The sequence below is a fragment of the Amblyomma maculatum genome, chromosome 4 (assembly GCF_055883805.1).
Source record: "Amblyomma maculatum isolate TAMU_Amacu chromosome 4, ASM5588380v1, whole genome shotgun sequence".
In the NCBI taxonomy this organism is placed as follows: Eukaryota; Metazoa; Arthropoda; class Arachnida; order Ixodida; family Ixodidae; genus Amblyomma; species Amblyomma maculatum.
Genome location: NC_139347.1, coordinates 84,447,456 through 84,475,346, shown reverse-complemented (window position 1 = coordinate 84,475,346; position 27,891 = coordinate 84,447,456). Strand labels below are relative to the sequence as shown.

The following is a 27,891-nucleotide window of genomic DNA, read 5'->3' as shown; positions in this document are numbered from 1 at the left end:
TGCTTAAGAGTCTCATTAGCCAACACGTGGGAGAGGAAGCAGCCACACCGGCCCGGCTCACCTTGTTGGTGCTTGGTTTGCTCCCGGGTTTGCGTGCTGGGTCAAGCCCATCATGCTTATCTTCTGAACGACCACCTCCTGCCTCCTTCCTGGCCTGGCGCGTTCAAGGGTTCCTGAATTGACCTTGCTGATCGGCGTTCCAGGTGTAGTCTTGCGCCCAGCTCCAGTTCCAGTGCCGCCTTTTTGGTACTTTTTGGTACACAGAATAGACCATGTAGGATTTGAGCCCTCACAAATTAGGCAGCTGCTTTGACACTTATGTCCCTTTGCTATTTTGTTCTCTCCGCAAGTCTGGGATCGGTTCGCCCTCGGATTAGAGCAGACGTAGGCGCGATGTCTAATCGTACCGCAGCGAGCGCTTGCCGGCATCGTCTTGCGGTAGATGCGAACCAGCACAGCTTCTCTCCAATAGAAAACGGTGAAAGGCGCCTTCGGGGCCTCAAACGTGATACCTGCCATGTTATTGTCTCCTAATGTTCGCACTCCCACTAAAGGAGCCTCCAGCGAGTAAATGGCTTCAGTAATATCTGCTTCTGTTGCTTCCGGGGCCATCTGAATAACACCACGTCTTGTGTTTTTTGAAGTCTTGGGGTAGGCTTGAACAGCTTGATCTGACCAATAATTTGGGTATTCTTGACGACAGCAATGATTATCTTCTTGTCCTAGGCCGGCCAGATAGCGAGCGCCGGTGACGAACACGGAATGCCAGCGGCAGCGCATGGCGTCGCCTTGGAAAAGGGCGTGTAGATGGAGGTCTAAGGTTTGTCTGCGGGTTCGACGGGAAATTAACGATACTTCTTCCCCGGGTCAACTTTGCAAACTTGGTGCAGCCGGCGAGGCGTGGCGTAAAGTCTTGGATGTGGGGCAGCGGATAACTGTCGTGGACCGTCTTCGCATTCTACGCCCGATATTCGCCACAGAGACAAAACTCACCGGGATCCCGCTTAGGCACTACGCTTTGTCTCACAAGATATTTGCAGCACTACAGATGGTAGGGCTCTCTCTTCCAATCAGGGCTGCGCGCACTACATGACTGTTCCTACGCGGAAGTCGCCCGGCAAAAGGCTCCATACATGTGAAAGAAGGCGTATTAGTAGTTGGCTTCATCTTATCTCTATCAGGTGGCGCTTGATGTCTTTTTGTTCTCTCCTTTATTTTTGGACAGGGGAACGTCCGTTCCAAAGGGACTGGCCCCACTTTTTTCTTTTTTCACCAACTGTTTGTATCAGATCCTCAGTTGTCTTCTCACAGTTATTTTCAGTGTTTCTGTCATGTACATATACAATTATTTGCTCCCGCGTGGTCACTGTACAAGCAAGTTGGGTCGAATACAGGCCGGGACAGCGGAATTTCGGAGGTGGCGGATTGCAAAACAATCGCATGTGCAGCTCGAAAGTCAACGCACGAGCGCTCAAAATTAATCCAGAGTCCTCCCATACGGCGCCTGCATATCTCATGAGAGACGATATTGTATTATTTCGTTATTCTCGCTGCGACAGTAGTGAATGGTCCAGACATGTGTGTGCTCATTTCAGGAGTCACGTGTGCACATTCAAGGGGCTCATCTCATCGTCCTCATCGCAACGCTGTTCAGCGCTGCTGTTTGTGTCATCCTCCAGGTTGACAATAATCGGTTCTTGGTAAACAACATCGTCACTGATGTGGTCCAATATTCGCATCACATCTTCCTCACTGATAATATGCTGCACATAATTCTTCCATTTCCCACCTGTCGCTTGCCTAATGCCATGCCAATACAGCGGCTCCACGTCTTGGAGCTGAAACGTCTTGTTTCGTCTGGCCACAAAACCCTTGACGTCGCTACAAACAAGGTCTATCAGGTTCAGTTGGCAGTGATAGCACGGCAAGCGCACAACGAGATAGCCACCAGCTTCAGCGGTGCAGTCTACATGGTATCGGTCCCCGTGTTCACGTTCTTCACAAGCTGCATGAGCTCGGCCTAAACCATACTGCTGCTGCACGCGACACCTTTTCCGGACAGCCTAGCCGCATCTCCTTTTTGAGGCTACTTATCCGCGGCAGCTTATTCTGTTTAACAGAATGATATGGCGCGTTGTCCATCAGCATAACGCTGCCGGGTGGCAGTAGTGGGAGAAGGTTCTGGGAGAACCACTTCTCGTAGTGTTCCCTGATCATTTTCTTGTGGTAGTCGTAAGAGTTTTTGTTAGCTCGGAGAATTTCCGCTGCGCATTCGACAAAACCTTGTTCACTGCCCCTGTTCGTAACAATGAGCCTGCCACCTTTGCCATTGGGGTTTTGTGGACCAGTCGCCTGTTCAGATCGATGTGTTTCCAGCTCAGATTGGATGGTGTAGTCAGTTCATACTCAACTTTGCGTGTGGCCGGCGTTGAGTCACGTTGGTTTAACCTGCGGTTGCAGTTCCGCTATCTGACGCAGGTGCCGGCGACGACACTGCACAATATGCGTCGCTTCGATTAGCATTGCATTGCGAGAGCTCCTCTTATTTTGGAAGCCTATTTTCTTCACAACCTATGCAATTATCGCAGTGGACACGGCCAATAGAGAGTTGTCATTTGCGAAATGTGCTACCACCTTTGCAATAGTTAGAATTTGGCCTCTCTGGAAAAAACTTCTTCTTCTTCTTCTTCTCCCTCGTTGTAATGGCACATACCCACAGTGGGGGATTGCACAGAATTCGTTGTAGGTGACATAATATTTTTGATGTCGATTTGACTATATGATACAGATAACCTAATAATTAGGAGCTAGTGTTGCTGAAATAACTTGAAATTTTGAGGCGATGTAATAGAGAGCAATGAAAAAAAGGAATAAAATTGTAAATTACTAAAAATAATAATAAGAAGAAAAAATACAATTCAGACAGATCAGCGCTAACACACAAATCTTCCAGTAGCAATATTATAATTATGAAGTAATTCCCACATCGGTTTTAGGGCATACCCTTTGACGGTTGCACGAAAGGAGAGGAGGACAGGAACTGTAAATGGCAATCCTAGGCGAGTAAGAGGTATTTCTAGATAATGTCTTCTCTGAGTAGCATACCTGTGGCAGGAGAGGATGTAATGTTCAATTGTTTCCACATCATTACATGACGCACAAAGATTCGACGGCGTGAATCCAGAGCGACATAAATAAAGATTGAGGGAAGGAATTCTACAACGCATGAGCGTCATGGAAACCTCACATTGCCTCGAGGTACAACATCGGACATTCCAATGGAAATTTAAATGGTTGGTTGGTTGGTTGGTTGGTTTGCGGGGTTTAACGTCCCAAAGCAACTCAGGCTATGAGAGACGCCGTAGTGGAGGACTCCGGAAATTTCGACCACCTGGGGTTCTTTAACGTGCACTGACATCGGTTAAAATCCGTAGTCGCAAGGAGTGGCTCATGGCTCAAGGAGTTTAACGATTTAAATCGTTCAAAACGGGATATATTTAGCAAGATAATATTGGGTACAACATCGGCAACAGGCCCACTGAGAGCTGAATTTGCTAAATAATCCGCTATTGTATTAGAATCGATGCCGCAGTGTCCCGGAACCCACTGAAAACGTACTTCCTGTAAGTGTATCGGAAGGAAAAACAGTGCACCACCCTTCGCATCACACGCAAACCGAAATCGTCCAACTTCTTCGTCCGCTCGCGACCTCTTCCGCCACCACGCTTCTTCGGTGATAGCACTCGGCCGTCTTCAACGCCTCAGTTGTCCACTGGTAGAGCGTACGCTCGCTCACCTGAATGAGTTCTGCCGTCCTCTTGATGAGCGCATTCGTACTTGAGCTGCCTCCATTCTCTACGCGAAGCGCTTCAAAAACATTTAAAGCCAGCTGCTTCGCCTTCTTGAGAAAACAGTGTACTGTCGGTGTGCGGCACACAGGAGACACAACCGACTCGGCCACCGCCATGTTGGAAAATGGAAACACATCACTACATCGCACCAGCCCCCCGCAGAGCTGTGTCCGTACGGGCTTTATCTGGAAATTTATTCAGTGATTGGAACGCTCTCTACTATTTAAACCTACAATTACAAACTATGTTTTGAATTGCTGCGCTTTTGTATATATACAGCCCCACACTGCTCAAACATTTGAGAGATTATTTTTGGTGTTTGCGCAGCTGTGGTGTGACGATAGAGCTGTAACTTTCGCAGTGCTGCAAACATCTTGTGAGACGAAGTATAGATGCAGCGGAGACGCGCACGCACTGGACGACGGCCTTGCGATGCCGAGCTGCAGCATGTGGTCGAACTAACTTTTTGGAGATGTAGAGCCGGTCTTCAAACAAGCGGCTTGGTCGAGCAGCTGTAGGTGGACCCCGGGTGACGATGTGGTATGTGACCGTATGTTTTGGCGCCTGAGTAAGGTTGCATGGCTTGGTCAACCCCAGGAAATACGCCAGCACTTTTTTGAACTTGGAGAAAAGTATTAGCGTGCGGATGTGCGGATGTGCTGTGGATGTGTTGACTGTTGTTGCAGCATTTGAGCACAGTGATATAGCTTCTGGACGACCCGACGTGGCGCGATTAAGAGATAAAAGTGGTTTGAACCCAACTGTAGTTCGCGGGGCCAGATTTGCGAGGAAACCGCTTTTGAAACTCCGTCACTGCATGTTTTCCTTAACCTTTGTCGCCTGGCAACATCCAAAACGGGTACGACATTAGAATTGAGCGACCATATCTGTTATGTAGTCAGGGTTCGGCATTAAATTGATGGAGCAGGAAATGTATCCAGTGATCATCCGAATGGATGCCAAGGTTTCGAATACTTGGTACATCACACAGAACATATTATAGTAAAATGGGCCGCCAAGCTCTGAATAAATATAATGTGTGCTAATATAATCCTGTGAATACACGTAAACACATCTCTCAGCAACAACAGTTGCAATATTAAATGATAATTAATTAATGCAATATTAGGAATATCAATATTCTTCTACAGCTTGGCCTCCACAACACAATTGGGGAGCGTGTGGAGGCTCATCGCCCAGCCCAATACTTGCGTCTCACCAAGACCTCCACCGGTCGCCATTTCCTGGAAACTTTAGGCATTCGCGTCACAGCGAATGACCCTATCCTCTTTCCTATACCTCGCCCCCTCCACCGAGACCTTCTCATAAAGCCTCTCCCTCGCAACATGCACCCCCAGTATAACGAGCAACGCCGCCGAGCCTGAGCTAAGGCGCTCAACAAATACTACGGCTCCGAAATGGACGCCGTATGGGTGGACGCCTCATGCGCGAATGAGGGAGCGGCACTGGTCATCACCAATTCTTTCCTGCAACATCTTGCTACTGTCCCCCTCCCCTCAGTCACCTCCTCGGAGGCAGTCGAGGGAGCAGCCATCGCCGATGCGCTTGCACACACGGAAGCACTCTACATAATTTCTGACTCTAAAGCTGCGGTACTAAATTTTGCGCGTGGTAGAGTTCACATTTCTGCGTTCAGCATACTGAGCTCGGAAACGTGAACTCTACCACGCGCAAAATTTTGTATCGCAGTCAGCATACTGAGCTCGGCCCCGCCGGGGTGGTGCAGTGGTAAGACGCCCGACTACTGCCCGGAGTTCCCGGGTTCGAACCCGACCACGGCGGCTGCGTTTCGATGTTGGCGAAACGAAGTGGCGTCCGTGTGCTGTGCGATGTCAGCGCACGTTAAAGATCACCAGGTGGTCGAAATTACTCCGTAGCCCTCCACTACGGCTCCCCTTTCTCTCCTTCCACTTTCACTCCCACCTTAATCCCTTCCCTTACGGCGCGGTTCAGGTGTCCACAGATCAAGTGTGACAGATACTGCGCCTTTCCCTTCCTGTAAACCAATTATTATTATTATTTATTATGCTGAGCTCGCCCGCCGCCAACCCGCTCCGCTATGGGGAGCTGATATGGGTGCCTGCGCACTCCGGGAATCCCATTAACGAGGCCGCCAATGCGTTAGCCCGAGGTTCGTCAAACCGGGCGCCGGCGGCCTCTGATCCGGGATTCACGCGTGATCGGATGCACTCCTTCAGTGAGCTAACTCAGGTCTATAGGGCCGAGCGACTTCTCTATCCCCCACCTCAGCCATCTCTAGATAACTACCACCAGACGCTCTGGCGACGACTCCAGACGCGCACCCTCCCGTCCCCTTATAGTGCGTCTCGCTACCACCACACCCTCAGCGATCTCTCCTGCACCCTTTGCAACAACCCCACCGCCACCCTCGCCCACATCCTGTTCCAATGCCCGGCGGATCCTCCCCCGCGGGGTCTAGAGCACCTTGCCACCTGGGAGGATTGGGAGACCCTGCAGCACTCTGAGGACCCGGTTCGGCAGGAGATCGCCCCAGACTGGGCTGCTGACGTCATGAACCATAGGAACATGAACGTTTGAGTGTAGTGGGGCCGTGCGGGGGCCCAGGTGTATGCATGCCCCAAACTCCTCTGTTTTAATAAAGTTATTACTACTACTACTTGCAATAATAAATTCGTTTGTGACATAATGTGGCTTTTCAAGTCGCAGTTCAAAAAGAAGTGTAAATAGCGTAGTTGAAGTACTGAAGCGCTACGTGTGGTACGCGGGCCACTGCAGAGGAGAGCTTGTGTCTATCCTTAAGGTTTCTTGGAGTCTTTGTTATACGCTTACGTCGCACAACGGACCAGCTTAACGATTCGTCGCCTGCATCGAAGCGCTACCGCCGCAACCGGAATTAAACTTTTCTCCGTTGGCACAGTAGCTTAGCTCCCTTAAGCCACTAAGATATATCCGGGTCCAGGAGACTTCAGACCTCAAGATTAGTAAATGAAATAGCTCAACCTACAAATGACGGTCTGGATCCTCCCTTTCTATGTAGGTGACTTCCTAATATTGGACAACCACTTTATACGACAATAGATGCGAGCTGGAAAAGAGAGTTGGCGTACCAGTTCGTTCTGCATTGTGATGGAACAGCGCAAGGGGCGAGACACAAGGAAACGAGGGACAAATACGGGTGCTGTCTGTCAACTGAGTTTTCAGTTCTAAACCCATATTATATAGCTAAGGGAAAAAGGCTGTGATGCCCTGTCACATTTAGTCAGAAGTTAATCGTGTCACTGATTAAATCGTGTTCATGAATGAAGTTTCGGCGAAAGAGTTTGAGGGTGTATAGGGCCATCGCGCGAACAACAATAATTTAAGTTGAAGTTAGAAACCCAAAAGGGACTAAAGCGTATAAAGCAGAAAAATGCGAGATGTAGAGGGCTTGCATGCGAAAAAGGTAAACTACTGAAAGGCAGATGCAATTTAAAGTGACCAAAAGAGGCGAAGTTTATTAAAAACGCATAGCTACAAGGTGTATATGCCAAGGTGTACATGGTGTATATGCCTTACGGGTGAAAAATATGAAAACCAGCAGTGATTTAAATCGGGATAATAAAGCCAAAAAGTCAGGTGTTGAAGAACAAAGCGCAAAGTCAGGAATAGAACTAATCACAACGCATGCTCGGTTGTGGTTAGGAATTTCACGTTTTGTATCATTAGACATATTGATTGTTTAATAATATAGTGGTTCTTGCACGACGAATCGGGATCGTTTTAAGCATCTATACGCAATGTTTCGTCCATAGCCGTTGATCAAAAATTCATTTAATATAGGAGTGCAAGGATTTCTATTACACTTTTTGCAGTTTTTGGTCAGATTCCCGGATATTGCAGTCCTAGCAACATTGTTCTCATGCTCTTGAAGTCTGATATTCATCCGTCGTCCGGTAAAGAATACATTTGTCAAACGTTAAAGCGCACAAATATCAGGCTGCAAGAGCATAACAAAAATAATTGTAACGTTTCGATCTCCGCGTATCTGACTAAACACTACTAAAACGTGAAAAGATCTCGCTGTCTTGTATTAGATGAATGTTTGGATATCGGTAAAAGACAAGACCACCAACCACCCATAACCGCCGTGCCGACTGCCACTGTTTTAGTACACCGTTAATATGCCTGTAGGCAAAGGAATTGAAATTCCTATGAGAAACGGGGCACGCATTGTGCGTTATCGTTCAGGACGCGGCTCTTTAGCTTTGTTATCCTCTTTTAAAGCTTAGCCGGTTTTAATGTTTTTCACCCGTAGGCCCTCTACACCTGGTATCTTTTCGCTTTTAAAGATTTTAGCCATTTTTGTGCATATTAGATTTGATCTGCCATTCCGTATACAAAGTTTGTCGCGTGATGGCTTCTACGCCTACTATTTTTCTCATTTTTGCCTTTATAATTTTTACTTTCACCTTCCATTGGTGTATATTTGTTGTTCGCGCGACGGCCCTCTACACACTCTCAGCCCCTTTAAAGGCAATTTTAATTATGAATACGTGCTTACTCTCTGACATGACTATTTTATGAGTAACGGTGACTGGCATCGTTGTTATCGATATTCCACCTTCTTTCTTCCTTTGCTATATAATCAAATTTTTTAATAAAAATTCAGCTTACAGTCAGCGCCCATGTTTGTCCCCCTTTGTTTCCTAGTATCCCGTCCCTAGCGCTTTGCCATCACCATGCGAGCAGCAACTGTTTCCGCTTTTATTTCCTTGTATCCCGTCCCTTGCGCTGTGCCATCACCATGCGAGCAGCAACAGTTTCCGCTTTTCTTTCCTTGTATCCCGTCCCTTGCGCTGTGCCATCACCATGTGAGTAGCAACAGTAACACAGTAACTGTATTTATCGCTGATCTCAAGGCCTGGAGCATTTGCTTCAGCTGCACATTCTGGTACCACAACGTACGGAGTACGGAACGTAAAGATATGCCGCCAACTTTTGGAAACCTTCGTTTTTTTGTACTGCATACCAATACTCGGTGGCAATTTGATGAAACAATATTCAGGGCAACCGTAACAGGCTGACATCTATGCTTCCAAACTGACAACTATGAAACCTAGCGGGCACCATGCATTTTATCTATTCGCATGTTCAGTTCAGTTCAGTCGTTCAGTCATGTCCGACTCTTCGTGACCCTATGGACCATATCGCGCCACGCTTTCCGGTCTCTCACTATCTTCCTAACATCGCATAACTCCATCTGCAGCGCCTCGAGAATGCCATCTAACCATCGCGTTCGCTGCCTACCCCTTCTCCGGTGACCCTCAACCTTTCCCAACATCAAATCTTTCTCCAGCGACTCCTCTCTTCTCCTCAAATGACCAAAGAAGCTGAGCTTTAACTTTAGAGTTTGACCCTCCAATGAGCAATCAGGGTTTATGATCGACAATATCGACTGATTTGATCTTCTGGCCGTCCAAGGAGCTCTCAAGAGTCTCCGCCAGCACCACAATTAAAACACGTCAATTCTTCGGCGGACAGCCTCCTTCACAGTCCAACTCGCGCCATCCATACATCACAACTGGAACGACCATATTGTGACTGGCCATAGGGTTTTCTTCGCATGTAGTTCGACGTTTTCTTGCGATGGTTAGTCACCCAGAGTCTTTAGTGTTCGCGTAAAATACGAGCTTCTGTGACAGAGTTATCGAATGGCGCAGCTCAAGGTTCACTGCATTAGTCATTAACTTGTAGTAAATGCACTCGTTATTAATTCATTTCTGGCGTTCGCACGTAAAGCAGCGGCGTCGTTCTGCTACGTCACAGGCCAGGGCAGGCTTTATGAAAGCTGTCAAAGTAGTATTCCTGATACAGAAAAAATGCATGCACATGTTTAAGAGTTCTGTACAAATTGAAAAACCTCAGACGGCCAAATAAAAATGACGTTTTTCTGCATGAGGGGCTTCATCGTATCACAGCGCTAGCGTTAGATTGCTCAATGTTTGAACACGCCAATAGACTCAAATGTAGTAGCACGCGCGGATGCGCCTATTTATCGATCAGTAGTGATATACTTACCCAGAGGTCAGTAATCGTGAATATGAAAGAAACAACTATTGCATCGAAGTATTTCGCTGACAAGTTCAAAAGGGCCACTGGGCTGCGATCTCTTTGCCGTTTGGACCATTCAAGCAGTACAATTCATTCAAGTGCATTCATACAATTCAAATCATGCTGTGCTTGCCGCACCTAAACAACACATTCTTAATTACACACCACGCCATACACCCGGGCCGAAACACCTCCAGTACGATTGCCCTCGCAAGGCAAGTTCTATAGACTCCGTATTGCAGCATTATCTGTCCATGTTCGAAGGAAGCATAGGAGTGGCGAATAAGATTAGGTACCGCCTCTAGGCTGTGGTGGAAACATAATCTCCCCCCCGGTGGTTGGCAACATTTCGAGGCCTTTTGACGCTGATTGAAGTCGAAAAGTATTAACTTGCGCACCTCTTCTCCAAAAGGAACTCAAGCAGAATAGACGGAAAGAATGAAACCTATAGAGTGTCTAAGTATTATAGTAATAAACTCAACGGATGGGCCCCTGAACAGGTACTGTCCTTGGCAGCGGCCTTTTCATCCGGTCACGCTGAGGTGTCGCTCATTAACCACAGCGCGGTAACGCTGTCAGTGCACCTGTCTTGCTTCTACCGTGATTACTTACTTCAGTATCAAAATAAACATTGCTTAAGGAATGCTGTCCACTATACGAATATCATCAACATAGAGAACAGAGCTTACAGACAACGTACTGAAATGGATATGCATTGCTATAATTTACTCACCTTTCTATCTCTGTTGCGATATGATAAATAGTGATCTTGTCGGGAGTCCGCACCTTGAATGTGTTCAGTTTTCCAGCACGTATGTATTGCCTCTGTTAAATTTTCATAGTCTCCCCAAAGTGCCACCATAGGGTAAGTGCCTGCAAGCAACTGGATTGAAACATGCGTTATTTTGAAATATATATTGCCAAAAATGCTGTGATACTGATGAATAGAGCAGCATGTGCTGCGAACACAAAGGTTTCTGTTTTCTTCCACAAGCCACTGCCACAGCGCCATGCAAAATCAAGGAAATAATCCGAATATGTTCACATTACATGCGACGCAGCATGTTTATTAAGGTTTAAGCCTTAGTTTACTACGTTCGCGATTTCGCGTCACATAGAAACGGACGCAAAACAAACGCAAAATATGTCTGCAGGCCTTGCGTCGTTCAAAAAAGAGATAGGAAAAAAAGAAGGAATATATGAGGTAGACGATGACAAAATGTCGCTGTGCGCCACGTTTGGCGGATGCGGAGCAATTAGGTAATTACTATTGAAAAAAAGCCTCATAAAGTTCACAATAGCCTGTACGCGCACATAGTGTATGGACAAGCAAACTGTTAGTGACGTCGGAATCGTGTAGGAGTAGTCTAAATTGTGCCGAAATCAGCAGACAATACCGATAAAGTGTTCGAATTAATTAAAAACACCTATAAATACTGCAAGCACTGTGAGTGAACTTCATATTCATCTGAGCGTAATCTTCACTAGTAATCGGGTCGTGGGAAGACGACGAAGTGTTGATGAGCTGTGGCTAGTCGGTAGAACATTCCTATTTATCTGAATACTCCAGTCCTTGAACATACATATTTACAATCTACAATGTACCCTGGCCAATCCTCCGTCGTGGGTATGTGCCATTTTGTCTGATGTCATCATCACCATCATCATCATCAGCTGCTGCTTCGCCGTATCTGAAATAGAAAGGTGAATTTTGTGGTGCGTCCTTCGGCCTCAGAAGTGGTGGAGGTGAGTCCAGATACCATCGTCCTCAACGCGGCACCCCATGAAGCTCCGTTCCGGCCGTGTTCTTGGCGGCACATCAACCGCCATTGCCCAGTCACATCAGCCTGCTCTGACTACCGTTCTGGCGCCTGTCGCTACCGATGGGCATCCGACGACTGCCCATGCCTCCTCTGCATCTCTGACGTCCCAAGGTGCATTTCCACCTCACCTTGTGACCCACCCAACTTGGTCAGTTACCTCACGTCAGCGACCCTCATGTTTTCGCCGGTCTCCGCGGTGAAGACGTCCAAGACTGGCTGCAACAGCACGATCGGGTCAGCGTTTACCACAGCTGGAACGCTTCTATGAAGCTACTAAACGTCTCATTTTACCTGAGTGACGTGGCTAAGACGTGGTTTCTCAACCATGAGGACGCCATTACTGACTGGCTTCAGTTCACGACACAGATCCGCCAGATATTTGGAACTGTTGGTGCTGGTCCAGCCTCTTTCCAAAAGAAGCTATAGACCCATGTGCAGCTTCCAAGAGAAACATACACATCCTACATAGAGGACATACTCGGCCTTTGGCGGCGAGTCAATAAAGCCACGGTCGAAGATAAACGTGTTGGCCATATTTTAAAAGGAATTGGCTCTTTTGCCTACGCAGTTCTAGCTGCCCAGAATCCCGTCACGGCAGGAGACCTTCATCCCACTTGCCAGCGACTGGACTACCTACAGTCGCGCCGGCTACACAACACCTGGGATCCAAGCCAAACTCCCGAAGCTGATTTGCTCACCATGATTTGTTCTATTATACGGAAAGAGCTCCACGATGATATTTCGTTGGTGCCTGCTTTCTCACGGTCACCTGTTCAATCTCCTCAGTTGCATGGCATTATCAAGGAGAAACTTGCTTCACTCACTCGTCCCATGAATACAGAACCACGTACCGACGTATGCTAAGGACACTGCGGCACCTCCTCATTGTCTTCCTGCTCATCATGCGCCTGTGCCACCGAGCCTCGCTGCCCTGTCCCCGCGACAACCGGTGTATGGTTATTAACGGCCTCTCCTACCTCGACCAGTTTGTTTCTATAGCGGCATCCGCGGCCACGCAACACGCGTCTGTCGCTGACGACTGCGAGATGCGCGTGCGAGCTACGGGTACGTTCGACGTGACGACGCGTACCAGCTTCCTCCTCGCCAGTATTACAACAACAATGACCTCTGTCACTCTTTCTGTCGACTTCCCCTGACCAGTCTATGACAGCACGGCCATCGCGTAGCCGCTCCCCGTCACCCTCTGGCCAGACTTCGTCGCCCCTTCGCCCTCCATCTTTAGCTTCTGCCCGCCACACGGAAAACTAACCTGTGCAGTTTTTGGAGGTAAAACTTCACCGCCTGCCATCGCTCCAATTTCTCCTAAGTTACCATCAAAAATGTTGACCATATTCTTTGGAGGAAATGTATTGGAATCTAATATATACCGCCGCCGCTATTTCCATTATGCAACTTAAGTTGTGTTTAAAAGACCTAATGTGTGCACTCCTCACACCGGTCCTCCTTTACATGCTGCAAATGGAGATAATATTAACCCTTGTGGAGCATGTACAGCCCGAGTCACCATTGACGGCACCTTGCCCTTCATTGAGTTTGCTGTCCTATCGTCCTGTGTTCATCAACTCATCTTCGGCTGGGATTTCCTCCAAAACGCCTCAGCAGTCATTACTTGTTCCCCTTTCACTCTTGAAGGCACTGAATGCCACATTGTTGCCTATAGAGAATCGGCCACCTCCCTCCCGCCTAGTTATGATTGCCGATCATGTCGTCTATCCGGGCAACGAAGATAATCTTTTTGTTACTTCTGACGCCGTCACAGACGGCGACGTCCTGGTTACACCCAGCCCTCGTCTCCTCTCAAGAGGTATCATTATCGTGTCCCTTCTTCGCTTCTCCAGCGGTTCTTCTTTTCTCGCCGCCTTCAACATCTAATTAGAGCCCATTCTTCTTCGCCGCGACTCTACTGTTGCATCAGTTACTTACACCCAGCCTGTTACTCGTCTTCCCATTTCCACCTCCGATCGCTCTTATTCGTCCCGTGCCTCGCTAAGTGCATCACTTTGCCACCCGATCAGCATCGACCTGACAGCAGACCAGACAAACGCATTGCTCGCAGTATTAAAGAGCCACGCAGACTCGTTCGACGTCAATTCCGACGCACTGGGTCAAACCACTGCAGCAACTCATCGCCTTCACACCGACGGATCAGCATAGTTAGACGCCGGCCATATCGTGAGTCTTCAACCGAGCGCAACATTATGCAAGAAAATGTTGCTGACATGCTTGCACGCAACATCATACGACCATCGTCGAGTTCCTGGTCATTGCCGGTTGTGCTAGTGCAAAAAAAGACGGTTCGGTTCGTTTTTGTATAGATTACGGTGCGATAAATAGAATCTCTCGCAAGGATGTGTATCCCGGGCCTCAAATTGACGACGCCCTCGTTTGCTTACAAGGTGCCCAATTTTTCTCCAGCCTTGACTTGAGGTCACGCTACTGGCAGATTCTCATGCATGAAGATGATAAAGAGAAGATCACCTTCGCAACACCGGACGGTTTATACGAATTCAATGTAATGCCATTTGGACTTTGCAACGCTCCCGCTACATTCGGGCGCATGATTGACGCTGTTCTACGCAGCCTCAATTGGAAAACATGTCTCGGCTACTTAGATGACAGTCTTTTTTTCGTCATTTTCCGATCACCCTACTCGACTCGCTAAGTTTTGACAGCACTTTCCAGCGCTGGCCTACAGCTAAACACGAAGAAATACTGTTTTGCATCAAAATCTATTAAAGTTCTTGGCCATCTCATAAGCAGCGAAGGAAATAGGCCTGACTATGCAAAAATCGCTGCTGCGCTGCACTTTCCTCGTCCGACTCGGGGCAAAGATCTCAGCAGTTTCCTCGGCTTGGCATCATACTTCCGCAGATTCATCCCCAATTTCGCCTCTATTGCCTCACCTTTACATGCGCTTCTTCACACTGACACGACTTTCGTCTGGTCTCCTGCTTGCGAAAAAGTATTTGAAACTCTGAAGCGCGCTCTGACTTCGGGTCCCGTCCTCTGCCATTTTTATGGCAAAGCTCCGACTATTTTGAATACCGACGCCAGTAGCTATGGCACTGGCGCTGTCCTTCTGCAGTGACAAGACACCTCTACAGAAAAGGTTGTTGCCTATGCCAGCCGAACTCTCACTCCTGCGGAAAACTGCACTATTATCGAGAAAAAAAGTGTTGCTTTTGTCTGGGCTGTTCAGACGTTTCGTGCTTACCTGTATGGCCGTCACTTCACGGTCATTACTGACCACCACGCCCTATGCTGGCTATCCTCTTTGAAACATTTGTCCGGTCGGCTCGGGCGGTGGATCCTTCACCTTCAAGAGTACGATTTCACTGTCACTTACAAATCGGGCAAGAAGCACAAGGACGCCGATGCTTTCTCTCGTTGTCCTTTTGCTTCGCCGTTAGAACACATGTCCTCGCATTCCTCAGCTATCCCAACGGACTCACGCCATTTAAACCCTACAGTTATCCAGTCTTTGAGCACCGCCTCTATTCCTCTCATGCCAGAAATAGACTGTAATCTTGCTCACCACCAGAGTGTTGACCATTACTGTCGAAAACTCATTGATATTGTCACTGGTGTTACTAGACCTCCAAATACCCGACTCCGTTGTCGGCTCAACAAATTGAAGTTACAGGATGGCACATTATTTTGGCACACCTACAGCCCACTGTGCCACCCCTGGGTTCCCGTAATTCCTTCTTCCCTGCGTCCTCAAACTCTACAAGATTTCCAAGACGACCCCACCACAGGTCATCTTGGATACCACAAAACCTACGACCGCATCGAAAGTCGTTCCTTCTGGCCTGGCATTTCAACCTCAGTATTGAATTATGTAGCGTCTTGCATTCCTTGTCAACGACGCAAGCGGTCTACGTCGCCTCCTGCCGAACTTGTGCAACCTATTCCACGTCCTTTCACACCTTTCGAAGTCGTTGGAATCGACTTTTATGGACCCCTGCCCTTGACTCCAGCTTTCAGCCGTTCGGTCGTTACTACCGTTGACCCCCTCACCCCATATGCTGAAACCGCAACACTTCCTTCCGGCTCCACTTGCGAAATCGCCAACGTCTTCCTCCACACCCTACTTCTTCGCCACAGCGCCCCTCGCCTCCTCCTTAGCGATCGTCGAGAGTCGTTCCTCTGCACCGTCCTTGCCCCACTGCTTCATGCTTTAGGCACGGTGCACAAAACTACATCTCCTTACCACTCTCAGACCAATGGCCTCACAGAACGCTTTCATAGCACCTTTTCTGATGTGCTATCCACCTACATTCATCCTCAGCACAACTGGGACTCTACTTCCCTTTGTGCCCTTCGCCTACAACACTGTCGCTCAACAAACCACCACCTACTCTCCGTTTTTTCTTGTTTATGGCCGCCACCCTACTTTCTCACTCGAAGCATCTTTCTTATCAGCTTCAACTCCTTCTGTCACGCCTTCCCACAAACAGTTCGCGTGTCGTATTGCCCACTGCCGTGATCGTGCCCGCCTTCAAACTGAAGCCACTCAAGCTTCCAGGAAACGCATGCATGTTACGACCCATCGCTCTGTGTCTTTCCTCCCTGGAGACGAAGTCCTACTCTGGACACTTACGCACATCCCGGGCCTGTGTGAAAAGTGTCTGAGCCATTTTATGGGCCCATACAAGGTTCTAGAACAAACTTCCCCTGTATACTATTTCATCACACCTGCATGACCTGTTCGCGATAGTCGGTGTCGCGGCACCGAGATTGTGCACGTGTCGCGGTCGAAACGTTTTAACCGTCGACCTTGAGATATAACTTGCGACCAGGATGGTCGCTTTCGTCCGGGAGGGGGAAGGTGTAAGCACTGTGAGTAAAATTCATCCTGATCTGAGCGTAATCTTCACCGGTCATCGGGTCGTGAGATGAAGACGAAGTGTTTTTGAGCTGTGGCTGTAGTCGGTAGCTGCTACCTCGACTTATCTGAAATAGAAAGGTTAATTTACTGGTGCCTCCTTCTGCCTCACAATACCAATAAATTAAACAATAAACGATGATTAAGATAATATTGTAGCGTGTGCAACAGCAGCCGCTAGGCGGCTGCTCATCGAGAGTCTCGAGCGCACACTTGAAGAAGTGGCCTCATGGCGTTCGATTAGAAGAAGCTGAAGTTAGCAGCTATCTCTCGGCGCTCTGGACATGCTCTCCTGTGCCTGCTAGATCAACCCCCATTAAAACCCAACCTCTGGTTACGGGCCTAAACGGCTACGTGACACTGGTGGAGGTGAGGCCTTGACCTCCATGACTCGGGCCTCTCGCAGCCACTCATCGAGTCCCAACCTGCTTCCGCTCGTATCTACACCCGTTCATCGCTGCAGCCGTCACCTCCGGGGTCTGGTGCCCGAATTTGCTCCTCTACCTGAACCAGCGCCAGCCGACCAGCAGTCCGAGATTTCTGCAATGACCCAGGCAAGTCAACATCCTTTGCTGCTTCAGGAGCCTCGTATGACACCCCCCCTCCCCCCGTTTCAGTGGCGGTACTGGGGAAGGTGTCGACGACTGGATCGACCAGTTCGAATGAGTGGCGCAATTCAATCAGTGGAGCCCTGCTCAGGAGCTGCGCAATGTGTATTTCGCCCTTGAGGACTGCGCTAAAACGTGGTATGAGAATAGGGAGGCCAGTCTTCAAGGCTGGGATTTCTTTCGCGAGCAGCTGCGGGACACTTTTGCCAGCCACGGCCGCCGTGATCGCGCACGCCACCTCGTAGAAGCTCGTGTGCAACTACCTAATGAGAGCGTGACCATGTTCGCTGAGGACGCGACCTGTCTCTGCCGACGGGCTGATCACGACATGACGGAATCAGCGAAGTTGCGCCACCTGATGCAGAGCTTAAAAGAACCCCTCTTCGCTGGTCTGGTCGCAGTCCACCTCAAACCATCACGGACTTCATCAATGAAGCTACCCTCATTGAGCGAGCCCTGCAGCAACGATGCCGGCGCGCACGGAGTCTGCTTGTGGTCAGCCCTTCAGCAGTGTGGCCACATTCTACAGGACCACTGAAAATCACTCTCTGCATGAGCTGATCCGCGAGGTAGTTCGCAAGGAGCTCCTTAAGTTTAGTCTTGGATCACCTAACCCGATTGCCGCTGCTGTCACCGAAGCCGTGCGTGAAGAAATCCGTCAAACATTTTTGCCGCCTGAGTCGCTGTCGGAGTCACGTTCTATTAACTACGCAGCGGCTGTTCGTCGGCCTGCAGTGCCTCCAGCGCAACAGCTTCGCTTCAAATCGCAGCCGCCGCCCGCTCTGCAGCCACCATCCCAGCAGAGCCTCGTCATGCAGCAAACGGTTCGGCAGGCAGACGTCTGGCGCGCGCCTCGCCAACGGCCGCTGTACTACGACTGCGGAGAACCCGGCCACAAATACCGTCGTTGTCCATACCGTGAGCTCAGTCTTCGGGGTTTTTCTCGTGATTCCCCGCGTCCCCGGGTCGGCGAACGCCCTCCAGAAATCGAAGAATACCTAGCAACCCGTGCAACCTCTTCGAGCGACCGTACACAGTCTTCTCCCCCGCGCTACTCGTCACCTAGCCGCCGTGATTTTAATTATGCGCCGAGGCGCCGGTCGCCCAGCCCACGCCGGGGAAACTGAAGGCGGCCACCTCAGGGGGGGCAGGTTGCTGACGGACGGAATCGATGACCCGAAGACCCCCCCGTGACGACTCAGCCCGGTGCTGTGACTACGATGCCGCCGCCGCCGCCGCATGAACCCGAAACTCCTAATCAACCTCAAGCCGATTACGTTGTTAGCGCCGACATTCCCGTTCTCGTCGACGGGCACCCAGTGACTGCTTTGTTAGACACCGGAGTAGACTTCTCAATAATAAGCAAGAATTTCGCAGATCGGCTCTCCAAAGTGAAAACTGAATGGCTGGGGCCGCACATTCTTACTGCTGGCGGTCACCTTATGACACCCATCGGATGGTGCACTGCCCGAGTAACCATCGCCGAGTCAGATTTTGTAGCCGTCTTTGTTATCCTGCCGCACTGCTGCAAGGATCTCATACTCGGCATGGACGTTTTAGGTGAGCATGGAGCCATTGTTATAGTTTCTCGCCGTACTGTCACGTTTTAGACGCTGTTACGACCAAGCATCCGCATTTGCGCGCTCTATTGTTCGCCTGTGGGCATGAATAAGTGCTTTGGAAATGTGGTGATGGTCCAATGGCTCTAAGTGAGCCTGTTTCCAGGAATCCTGTTTTGTAAGCATGTTTTGCTTTGTGGACAACCTGCAAATGCCAAATTGGCCCTGTCAAGAGAACGTCTGGAAAAACACAAAGAAACGTCCCCCTGCGGGAAATAGCAGGAAGTGCTTTCTTTTGTTCACCCTTCCAGTCGAGAAGTGCTATCCTCCAGTGATGAATGCCTCCTATCCAAAGGAGACGACAGAGTGACATGTCCGCTGACGTGCAGGACAAGAAAGGAGCATGACTCATACGGCCATTAAGTGATTTCCCGGGAATGCAGGAAAGATTTGCAATTGTCGAAAAGGGACCATGTTGGGAGCCCTATGCGGCGCCACGTGCACTCGGGTTTCCGAGAAGTAAAACCCCTTGTCAGAACCAGCCTGTGGTTTCTTTGCTGAAGAATAGAAATGTACCTCCTCTCCTCGCCGTTCCCAAGCTTTTCCCGCCAACAAGTGATCACGCCCAACGAATGAATGCCGGACCAGTCAGTGCTTCAGACCATCAGTGCAGTGATGTGTTCGATTGGATGCCGATACCTGAGGGGCGTGCCCTGGATTTGGTTGGTCAGCATCTTCAGAGAGGGGCTGGACATAGGGAGTTTTTAAGGACGCTGCAGAGCACGAAATGTGGCTCTGGGCCCTGGGTAAACGGCTCATCCAGTCGCTTCTCGCTATGAACTCTTAACGCTTGCCATTTTGCTGATGTACCCTTCTTTTTCGTGTAAATAATCTTGTAAATAAGTTTCTCAAAGTGCCTTTAAACCTGCTTGTACATATTTCACCAACTTCGAAGATTCAATCCTACTTCAACCCCGAGTCTCTGCACGCTACCAAGTGAAGGCCGGGTCGACGTAGCCCCAGCGTCACGACAACTGGTGATCAGCGGTGGGATCTGAATCTACAAGCACAACGACTGGTGACCAGCGTTGGGATCTGAATCTACAAGCCACAACATCTGATGACTGGAGGTGGGATCTGGATCTACAAGCTACAACATCTGGTGATTCGAGGTGGATCAGAATCTACAAGCCACATCTTGTGATCGGAGGTGGCATCTCAAGCAACAAGCAGGCGCAACAATCGGCCAACAAGAGAGCAGCTCGGAACATCGATCGCATGTGTGGGTGAGTGCTTGGCTTTTCTTCTGATGTGGACCAGGTTCTAGAACAGGGTTAGATTTTAGAACTGGTAAAGAGAGTGTGGAAACGCCTTTAGGTTTGGTAGTTTGCACAGTTGTTTTGGAAGTAGCCGACACTCGGAGCGATCATGGACCTACAAAAGCTGCAGAAACCGGACCTGTTGCTATTGTGTGAGGAATTGGGAATTGATACAAGTGGTTTGGCACGAAAACCTTTGATTATAAAGGCAATCACAGATTTGGGAGCCGATGATGAGGAGCTCAGTGAAGCATGGAACCTCATCGGTCAAAAAAAGGAACAGCTCAGACAGCAGAATCAGAGGGAAAAAGAGGAAAGGGAGCGTGAACTTGAGAGGGAAAAAGAGGAAATGGAGCACGAACGTGAGAAGCTTGAGAGAGAAGCAAAAAAGCGGGAGCTAGAAATTGAGCTCCGGAAATTAGAAGTAGAGTTGAGCAAGAGGTCGGGCAATTGTCCCCAGCTAGCGGTACCTCTTCTCAACAAGGAGGCAGATTTCAAGATGTCAAAGTACATGCAGCCATATGTGATATCAGGGGATATCGGTCTGTATCTGGGTAACTTTGAGCGAACTTGCGAAGAACTGTCCTTCCAGCGAGACACGTGGTCTCAGAGATTATTGACGGTTCTGCCCTGCGAGGCAGCGGAGGTTGTCGCGCGGCTAAACAAGGAGGACGCGGACAACTACGAGAAGGTCAAAGCTTGCCTTCTGATTTTCGGAGACAGAGATGTGCAGGCCTTAACACGTTCAAAGGCGCGAGAACTAGCTACACTGCTCATTTCAGAAAAATCAACAGCGGAGGAAACGGCAGTTAAAACAGTGGTAAATGCGGAAAATAGCGGGCCAGAAAACTTTGAGAGCGAGGCATCTCAGATAAGTCAACATGAAAGTGAGCTTGATAAGACACGGAATGAGGACGTTCTTGAAAGTAACCTCTTGCCGCCAGTGTCTAGTAATCTCACGAGACTTTTAAGTGGAACCCGAGAGGACTTAGCTATGGAGCAAGCCAATGATCCCAAGAATAAGCTCGAAGTACAGTGGGAAGGACCTGCTAAAGTCGTTGCAGAGTTTTCTGACACTAACTACGCAGTGAAAATCCCCGATAGGCGTAAAGCAGTGCGCATTTATCATTGCAATCTTATGAAGCCTTATGAGCAGAGGGAAACCATGGTAAATCTAACGTTAAACCTTCCTGAGGAGATTGGGGATAACTTGATTTGCCTCAGCGGAAAAGGAAGCAACGCTCAGGAGCTTCTCAGAAAGACGGAGCAGAGAAGAGAACTAAAGAAATCCCAGCTGTCCGATCTGGGCGAAATAATAACAGAGTTTGAGGCCTGTTTCGTGGACAGGCCAGGCAGGACTGATTTGACTGAGCACGATATTGAGCTGACTTCAGACGTGCCAGTGCGATCAAGGTGCTACCGATTTTCTCCAAGGCAAAGAGAAATTCTGGATAGGGAAGTAACTCGCATGCTGGAATTAGGAGTAATAAAACCCTCGGAAAGCGATTATGCTTCGCCTATGATCTTAGTAGAAGCTCCAGGTAAAGACCCTAGGCCTGTGGTAGACTACCGAAAGCTAAATTCTCTCACCAGGGATCAAGTGTATCCTATTCCGAATATTGAGGAGAGAGTAGAACAGGTCAGTAGAGCGGCATATGTGACTACGCTGGACCTTACTCGAGGATACTGGCAAGTACCGCTCACTGAACGCGCCAGCAGATACGCGGCTTTCGTCACTCCGACGGGCAGCTACCAGCCAACAATGATGAGTTTCGGGCTCAAAAATGCTCCATTTTGTTTTTCCCGACTCATGGATAGGGTTTTAAAGGGGTGTGAAACATTCGCGGTGCCTTATTTAGACGACATTGCGGTTTTTTCCGACTCATGGGCGGACCATATGGTACATCTAAGAGCTGTACTGAGCCTTTTGCGTCAAGCTGGACTAACCGTAAAGGCCGAGAAATGTTGCCTGGCAAGGGCGACCGTGGACTACTTGGGTCACAATGTAGGTCAAGGTTTCAGGAAACCTAGCGAGATTAAGATTTCTGCGGTAGCAGACTACCCGCGGCCGAGCACGAAGACGGAAATTCGAGCATTCCTGGGTCTGACGGGATACTACAATCACTACATCCCTAACTATTCATCTTTGGCTAGCCCTCTGACCGACGCTCTCCGCAAGACAGAACCGACAAATGTAGTCTGGGACGAACAAAAGGAAGCCTCCTTCGTAAACCTGAAGGCTGTGCTGATTAGCCGTCCGGTATTGCGAGCTCCAGACTATGGCCGAGAATTCACGGTCCAGTGTGATGCCAGTGATCGAGGGTTAGGTGCTGTTCTCTGCCAGAGAGATGACGACGGTAATGAGCACCCCGTGCTCTACTTGAGCAGAGAACTGAGTTCTAGAGAGAGGGCTTATTGCGCGTCAGAGAAAGAATGCGCTTGCATTGTATGGGCCATTCAAAAATTGCAGTGCTATCTTGGAGGGGCCAAATTCACCGTAGAGACGGACCATTGTCCCCTGGCTTGGCTGCAAACTGCGACATCGAAGAACAGTCGCCTTCTTAGGTGGAGCTTGATTTTACAGCAGTACAATTTTGAAATAAGATACAAAAAGGGGAAGTTAAATGGGAATGCGGACGCGCTTAGCCGCTGTTTCTAAGCGGTCCGAGATGTTCCTCACCATGTATCCAAATTGATAATCAGGTTTTTTTTTTTTTTTTTTGTGCGCTTGAATATATGTGACTATGTAAAGCAGCACGTTTGGTTTTCTAGGAATACGTGGGTCCTGAACGTCTTGAGAGTGGGCTTTTCTCGAACAACAATGGCAGTTTTCTTTTAACCTGGTCTCTTCAGACGTGAGCCGAGTGCTTGCTTCGACATGTGGTTGAGTTTCAGACAGCTCGAGCAATTTGGCCTACAACAATCAAGACAACGCGACAAGCAACAGCGAGCTTCAAGCGTTCACGTGCAGGCCATTAAGTCGTCTCTTCATGCAGCAGCTGGGACTGCTGCCCTCCGAGTCTCTTCTGGCGGGGGAGGAGGCTGTTACGACCAAGCATCCGCATTTGCGCGCTCTATTGTTCGCCTGTGGGCATGAATAAGTGCTTTGGAAATGTGGTGATGGTCCAATGGCTCTAAGTGAGCCTGTTTCCAGGAATCCTGTTTTGTAAGCATGTTTTGCTTTGTGGACAACCTGCAAATGCCAAATTGGCCCTGTCAAGAGAACGTCTGGAAAAACACAAAGAAACGTCCCCCTGCGGGAAATAGCAGGAAGTGCTTTCTTTTGTTCACCCTTCCAGTCGAGAAGTGCTATCCTCCAGTGATGAATGCCTCCTATCCAAAGGAGACGACAGAGTGACATGTCCGCTGACGTGCAGGACAAGAAAGGAGCATGACTCATACGGCCATTAAGTGATTTCCCGGGAATGCAGGAAAGATTTGCAATTGTCGAAAAGGGACCATGTTGGGAGCCCTATGCGGCGCCACGTGCACTCGGGTTTCCGAGAAGTAAAACCCCTTGTCAGAACCAGCCTGTGGTTTCTTTGCTGAAGAATAGAAATGTACCTCCTCTCCTCGCCGTTCCCAAGCTTTTCCCGCCAACAAGTGATCACGCCCAACGAATGAATGCCGGACCAGTCAGTGCTTCAGACCATCAGTGCAGTGATGTGTTCGATTGGATGCCGATACCTGAGGGGCGTGCCCTGGATTTGGTTGGTCAGCATCTTCAGAGAGGGGCTGGACATAGGGAGTTTTTAAGGACGCTGCAGAGCACGAAATGTGGCTCTGGGCCCTGGGTAAACGGCTCATCCAGTCGCTTCTCGCTATGAACTCTTAACGCTTGCCATTTTGCTGATGTACCCTTCTTTTTCGTGTAAATAATCTTGTAAATAAGTTTCTCAAAGTGCCTTTAAACCTGCTTGTACATATTTCACCAACTTCGAAGATTCAATCCTACTTCAACCCCGAGTCTCTGCACGCTACCAAGTGAAGGCCGGGTCGACGTAGCCCCAGCGTCACGACAACGCCTGCAACGATGACCGCTGACTCTGAACGACGTCACGCACCTTTACGCATCGATGACGCGGATGTGTCCAAGCCGCCACGTTCGTCTGTTCTCGTTTCAATCAGGTGCGACAACCAGTCCTGTGCTGCCGGCGTTGCCGAACAGAACACAGAGCTTCCGTTACATCATGGAGTGTGTTGCACATGGTATAGTTCATCTGACTTTTGCTCTAGCGCACGTGCTGATTTTGAACTTCGGGAACGAACGCCAGCGCATCGCTAAAAGCACCACAGTAGCCTACTTTGAAGGTGTCGCAGAAGCAGCTCAAGACTGCTTTGTTCTTGAGACCAAGACGTCTGCCAGCTAAACGCCCAACTTCGACCCTGATGTGAATCCCGCTCTATAACCGGCGGAGAAGAACAGACTCGTCGGGCTACTCTTTCAGTTTCAAGACTGCTTCTCGTCCGCCTCCGCGGTTACACAGACGCCCCTGCTCAAGCACCGCATAATAACCGACGACCGCACCCGACCAGTCCGACAGAACCCCTACCGAGTGTCACCGCGGGAACGCGAAGTCATTGCTCAACAGGTAGACGAGATGTTAAATGACGATGTCATACAGCCATCGAGGAGTCCCTGGGCTCCACCTGTTGTCCTCGTTACGAAGAAAGACGGAAGTTTAAGCTTCTGTGTGGACTACTGTAAGCTCAATCAGGTCACAAAAAAAGACTTCTACCCGCTGCCACGCATTGATGATCCATTAGACCGGCTGGGCCACACGCGCTATTTTTCATCGCTTGATCTTTAGAGCGGTTACTGGCAGATCGAAGTTGATGAACGTGATCGCGAGAAGACAGCGTTTGTCACGCTCGATGGACTTTACGAATTCAAAGTCCTACCTTTTTCGGATTCCGCTCCGCTCCAGCAACATTTCAGCGAATGATGGACGCATTTCTATCTGGTCTTAAATGGCAGATGGGTCTAGTCTAGCTGGACGACGTTGTTGTGTTTTCGCCAACGTTCGAGGAACACGCCCAACGTCTCTCCGCTGTGCTACGGGCTATCAGATCGGCCGGCCTCACGTTAAAACCCCAAAAGTGTCACTTTGGCTATGAAGAGCTCCTGTTCTTAGGCCTCGTCGTCAGCCATCTAGGTGTTCGTCCCGATCCCGCTGAAACATCAGCCGTCACCAAATTCCCTACTCCATGTAATAAGAAAACAGTTCACCGTTTCTTGGGCCTCTGCGCCTATTACCGCAGGTTTATTGCAAACTTTTCGCGCATTGCCGCTCCGTTGACACGTCTCACACGCGATGACGTCCCCTTCACCTGGATGGACGAACAACAAAAGGCATTCGAAGAGTTACGGTACCGCTTGCAGACAACACCTGTGCTTGCCCGTTTCGATGCGAATGCCGAGACTCTGGTCCACACTGATGCCAGCAACGTGGGTCTAGGCGCTGTACTCGTCCAGTGGCAAGACGGTGCCGAGCGAGTTATCGCATACGCCAGTCGGACTTTGTTCCGTGCCGAGTAGAACTATTCCCCCACCGAAGAATGTCTGGCTGTTGTATGGGCGGCGATGAAATATCGACCCTATCTTTATGGCCGCACTTTCGGGTCATGGGCGACCATCACTCTCTGTGCTGGTTAACAAACTTGAGAGATCCCTCCGGACGGCTTGCACGATGGAGTTTACGGCTACAGGAATTTGACATGACCATCGTGTATAAGTCTGGACGTCAGCACTACGACGCCGACTGCTTGTCCCGTTTACCGGTCGAGGCTGCGCGGGAAGACGAAGAACCAGACTTTCCCCTTATCGCAGCCGTCGACGCGCTCGCTGTTTCGCAGCAGCAACGTAACGATCCGGTTCTCGCACCACTTATCGATTTTCTGGAAGCGCGCACTACAGAAGTTCCCTGTCTCTTCGCCAGAACGCATTCATCGTTTTGCGTGCGAAACAATGTCTTATACAAGATCAACTTCGCTCCGACGGGAAGAGATTACCTCCTCGTCGTACCACAGTCTCTTCGCGAAGAAATCTTACAGGCATGTCATGACGAGCCCACCGCGGGTGACCTGGGGTATGCTGGAACTCTGGCCCGAATTAAGAAGAGTTATTACTGGCCAAACCTTGCGGTCGCAGTACGACATTACGTGAGAACATGCCATGATTGCCAGCGAAGGAAAACACCGCCTGTGAAACCGGCCGGTTTACTGCATCCTGTTCAAGTGCTAATATTCCCATTTGAACAACTTGACATGGATTTGTTGGATCCTTTTTCAAATTCTGATTCGGGCAACAGGTGGATAACTGTCGCTACAGATTACCTCACGCGTCACGCTGAAACGAAGGCTCTCCAGCGCGGCACAACAATTGAGGCAGCGAAATTTTTCATCGAACGCATCGTCCTGAGGCACGGCGCCCCGACAGTTATAATAACGGACCGAGACACTGCTTTCACTGCCAAGCTACTGGACTCTGTCATGCAGCTGAGTTGCACTACCCATAGCAGGTCAACCGCCTACCATCCACAAACTATTGGCTTGACAGAACCTGTGAACAAAACTCTCGCCGACATGATGTGCATGTACGTAGATGTTGAACACCTGTGTTGGGATGACGTCCTGCCGTACATCAAGTTTGCATACAACACGGCGCAGCAGGAAACAACACAAATGACGCCGTTCTCCTTATTGTATGGTCGCGAAGCGTCGACGATGCTCGAAGCCATGTTGCCCCACGACGGCCGTGACCTCGAAATTGGCGCCAAGGAGTTCACTCAACGCGCAGACGCGCGACAGCTGGCGAGGGCACGCATACAGAACCAGCAAGGTCGAGACGACCAGCGTTACGATCAACGCCACTGTGTAGTGACTTTCGAACTGGACGACAGAGTGTGGCTCTGGACTCCGATTCGACGTCATGTACTATCCAAAAAACTTCTGAAGCAGTACTTTGGCCCATACAAGGTGCTCCGTCAGCTGAGTGACGTCACGTACGAAGTGCTTCCGGGCGGCTTTTCTTCTACTCGTCGCCAGCAGAAACCCGAGGTTGTTCACGTCGTGCGCATGAAGCCGTACTTTGTGCGAGAAAATTAGCGCACAGCCTACCGCATGATTCTTGCTTTATTTGTTTTTCTCTCTGCTTTCGAATTCATCAAGTTGACGTTCATTTTTTTTTAGAGAGGGGGGTAATGTAGCCTGTGCAACAGCAGCCGCTAGGCGGCTGCTCATCAAGTCTCGTGCGCGGACTAAAAGAAGTGGCCCCGTGGCATTCAATTAGAAGAGGCTGAAGTTGGCAGCGATCTCTCGGCGCTCTGGAACTGCTCTCCTGTGCCTGCTAGATCAACCTCTCATTAAAACCGAACCTTCTGGTTACGGGCCTAAACGGCTACGTGACAATATTGTGCGTAAATCACCTAAAAACATCTACTGAGTACTTTGGACCACTAAGTGCGATGAGACAAAATCCATTAAAGAGCGATGGATCGTAGCCCTCTACTACGGCACCTCTATCTCCCTCTCTCCTCTAACTCCCATCTGTCTCTCCATTTATGGCGCGGTAAATGTCTCCGCGGAGAATTGTGAGGGATACTTTTATATTCTGTAAATCATTCTGAAATACCGTTGATGCCTGCTGTACTAGCGCCTACTAGAGATCAGTGTCTGCTTATGTTAGCTCTTTGGTGCGGCGTTGAAGGAAGCGCCATGTAGAAGGCGC

General features: G+C 49.4%; 1 protein-coding gene across 2 annotated transcripts in view; it reads right to left on the bottom strand.

Annotated features, from left to right (window-relative positions):
- Nucleotides 1-27,891, bottom strand: part of LOC146191549 (uncharacterized) — a 102,822-nt gene that overhangs the window by 65,636 nt on the left and 9,295 nt on the right. For both annotated transcript variants that reach the window (XM_084599971.1, XM_084599970.1), the window contains exon 4: nucleotides 10,678-10,827. In XM_084599971.1, coding sequence (XP_084456097.1) covers nucleotides 10,678-10,827 — 150 coding nt within the window. The remainder of the gene's footprint in view (nucleotides 1-10,677; nucleotides 10,828-27,891) is intronic.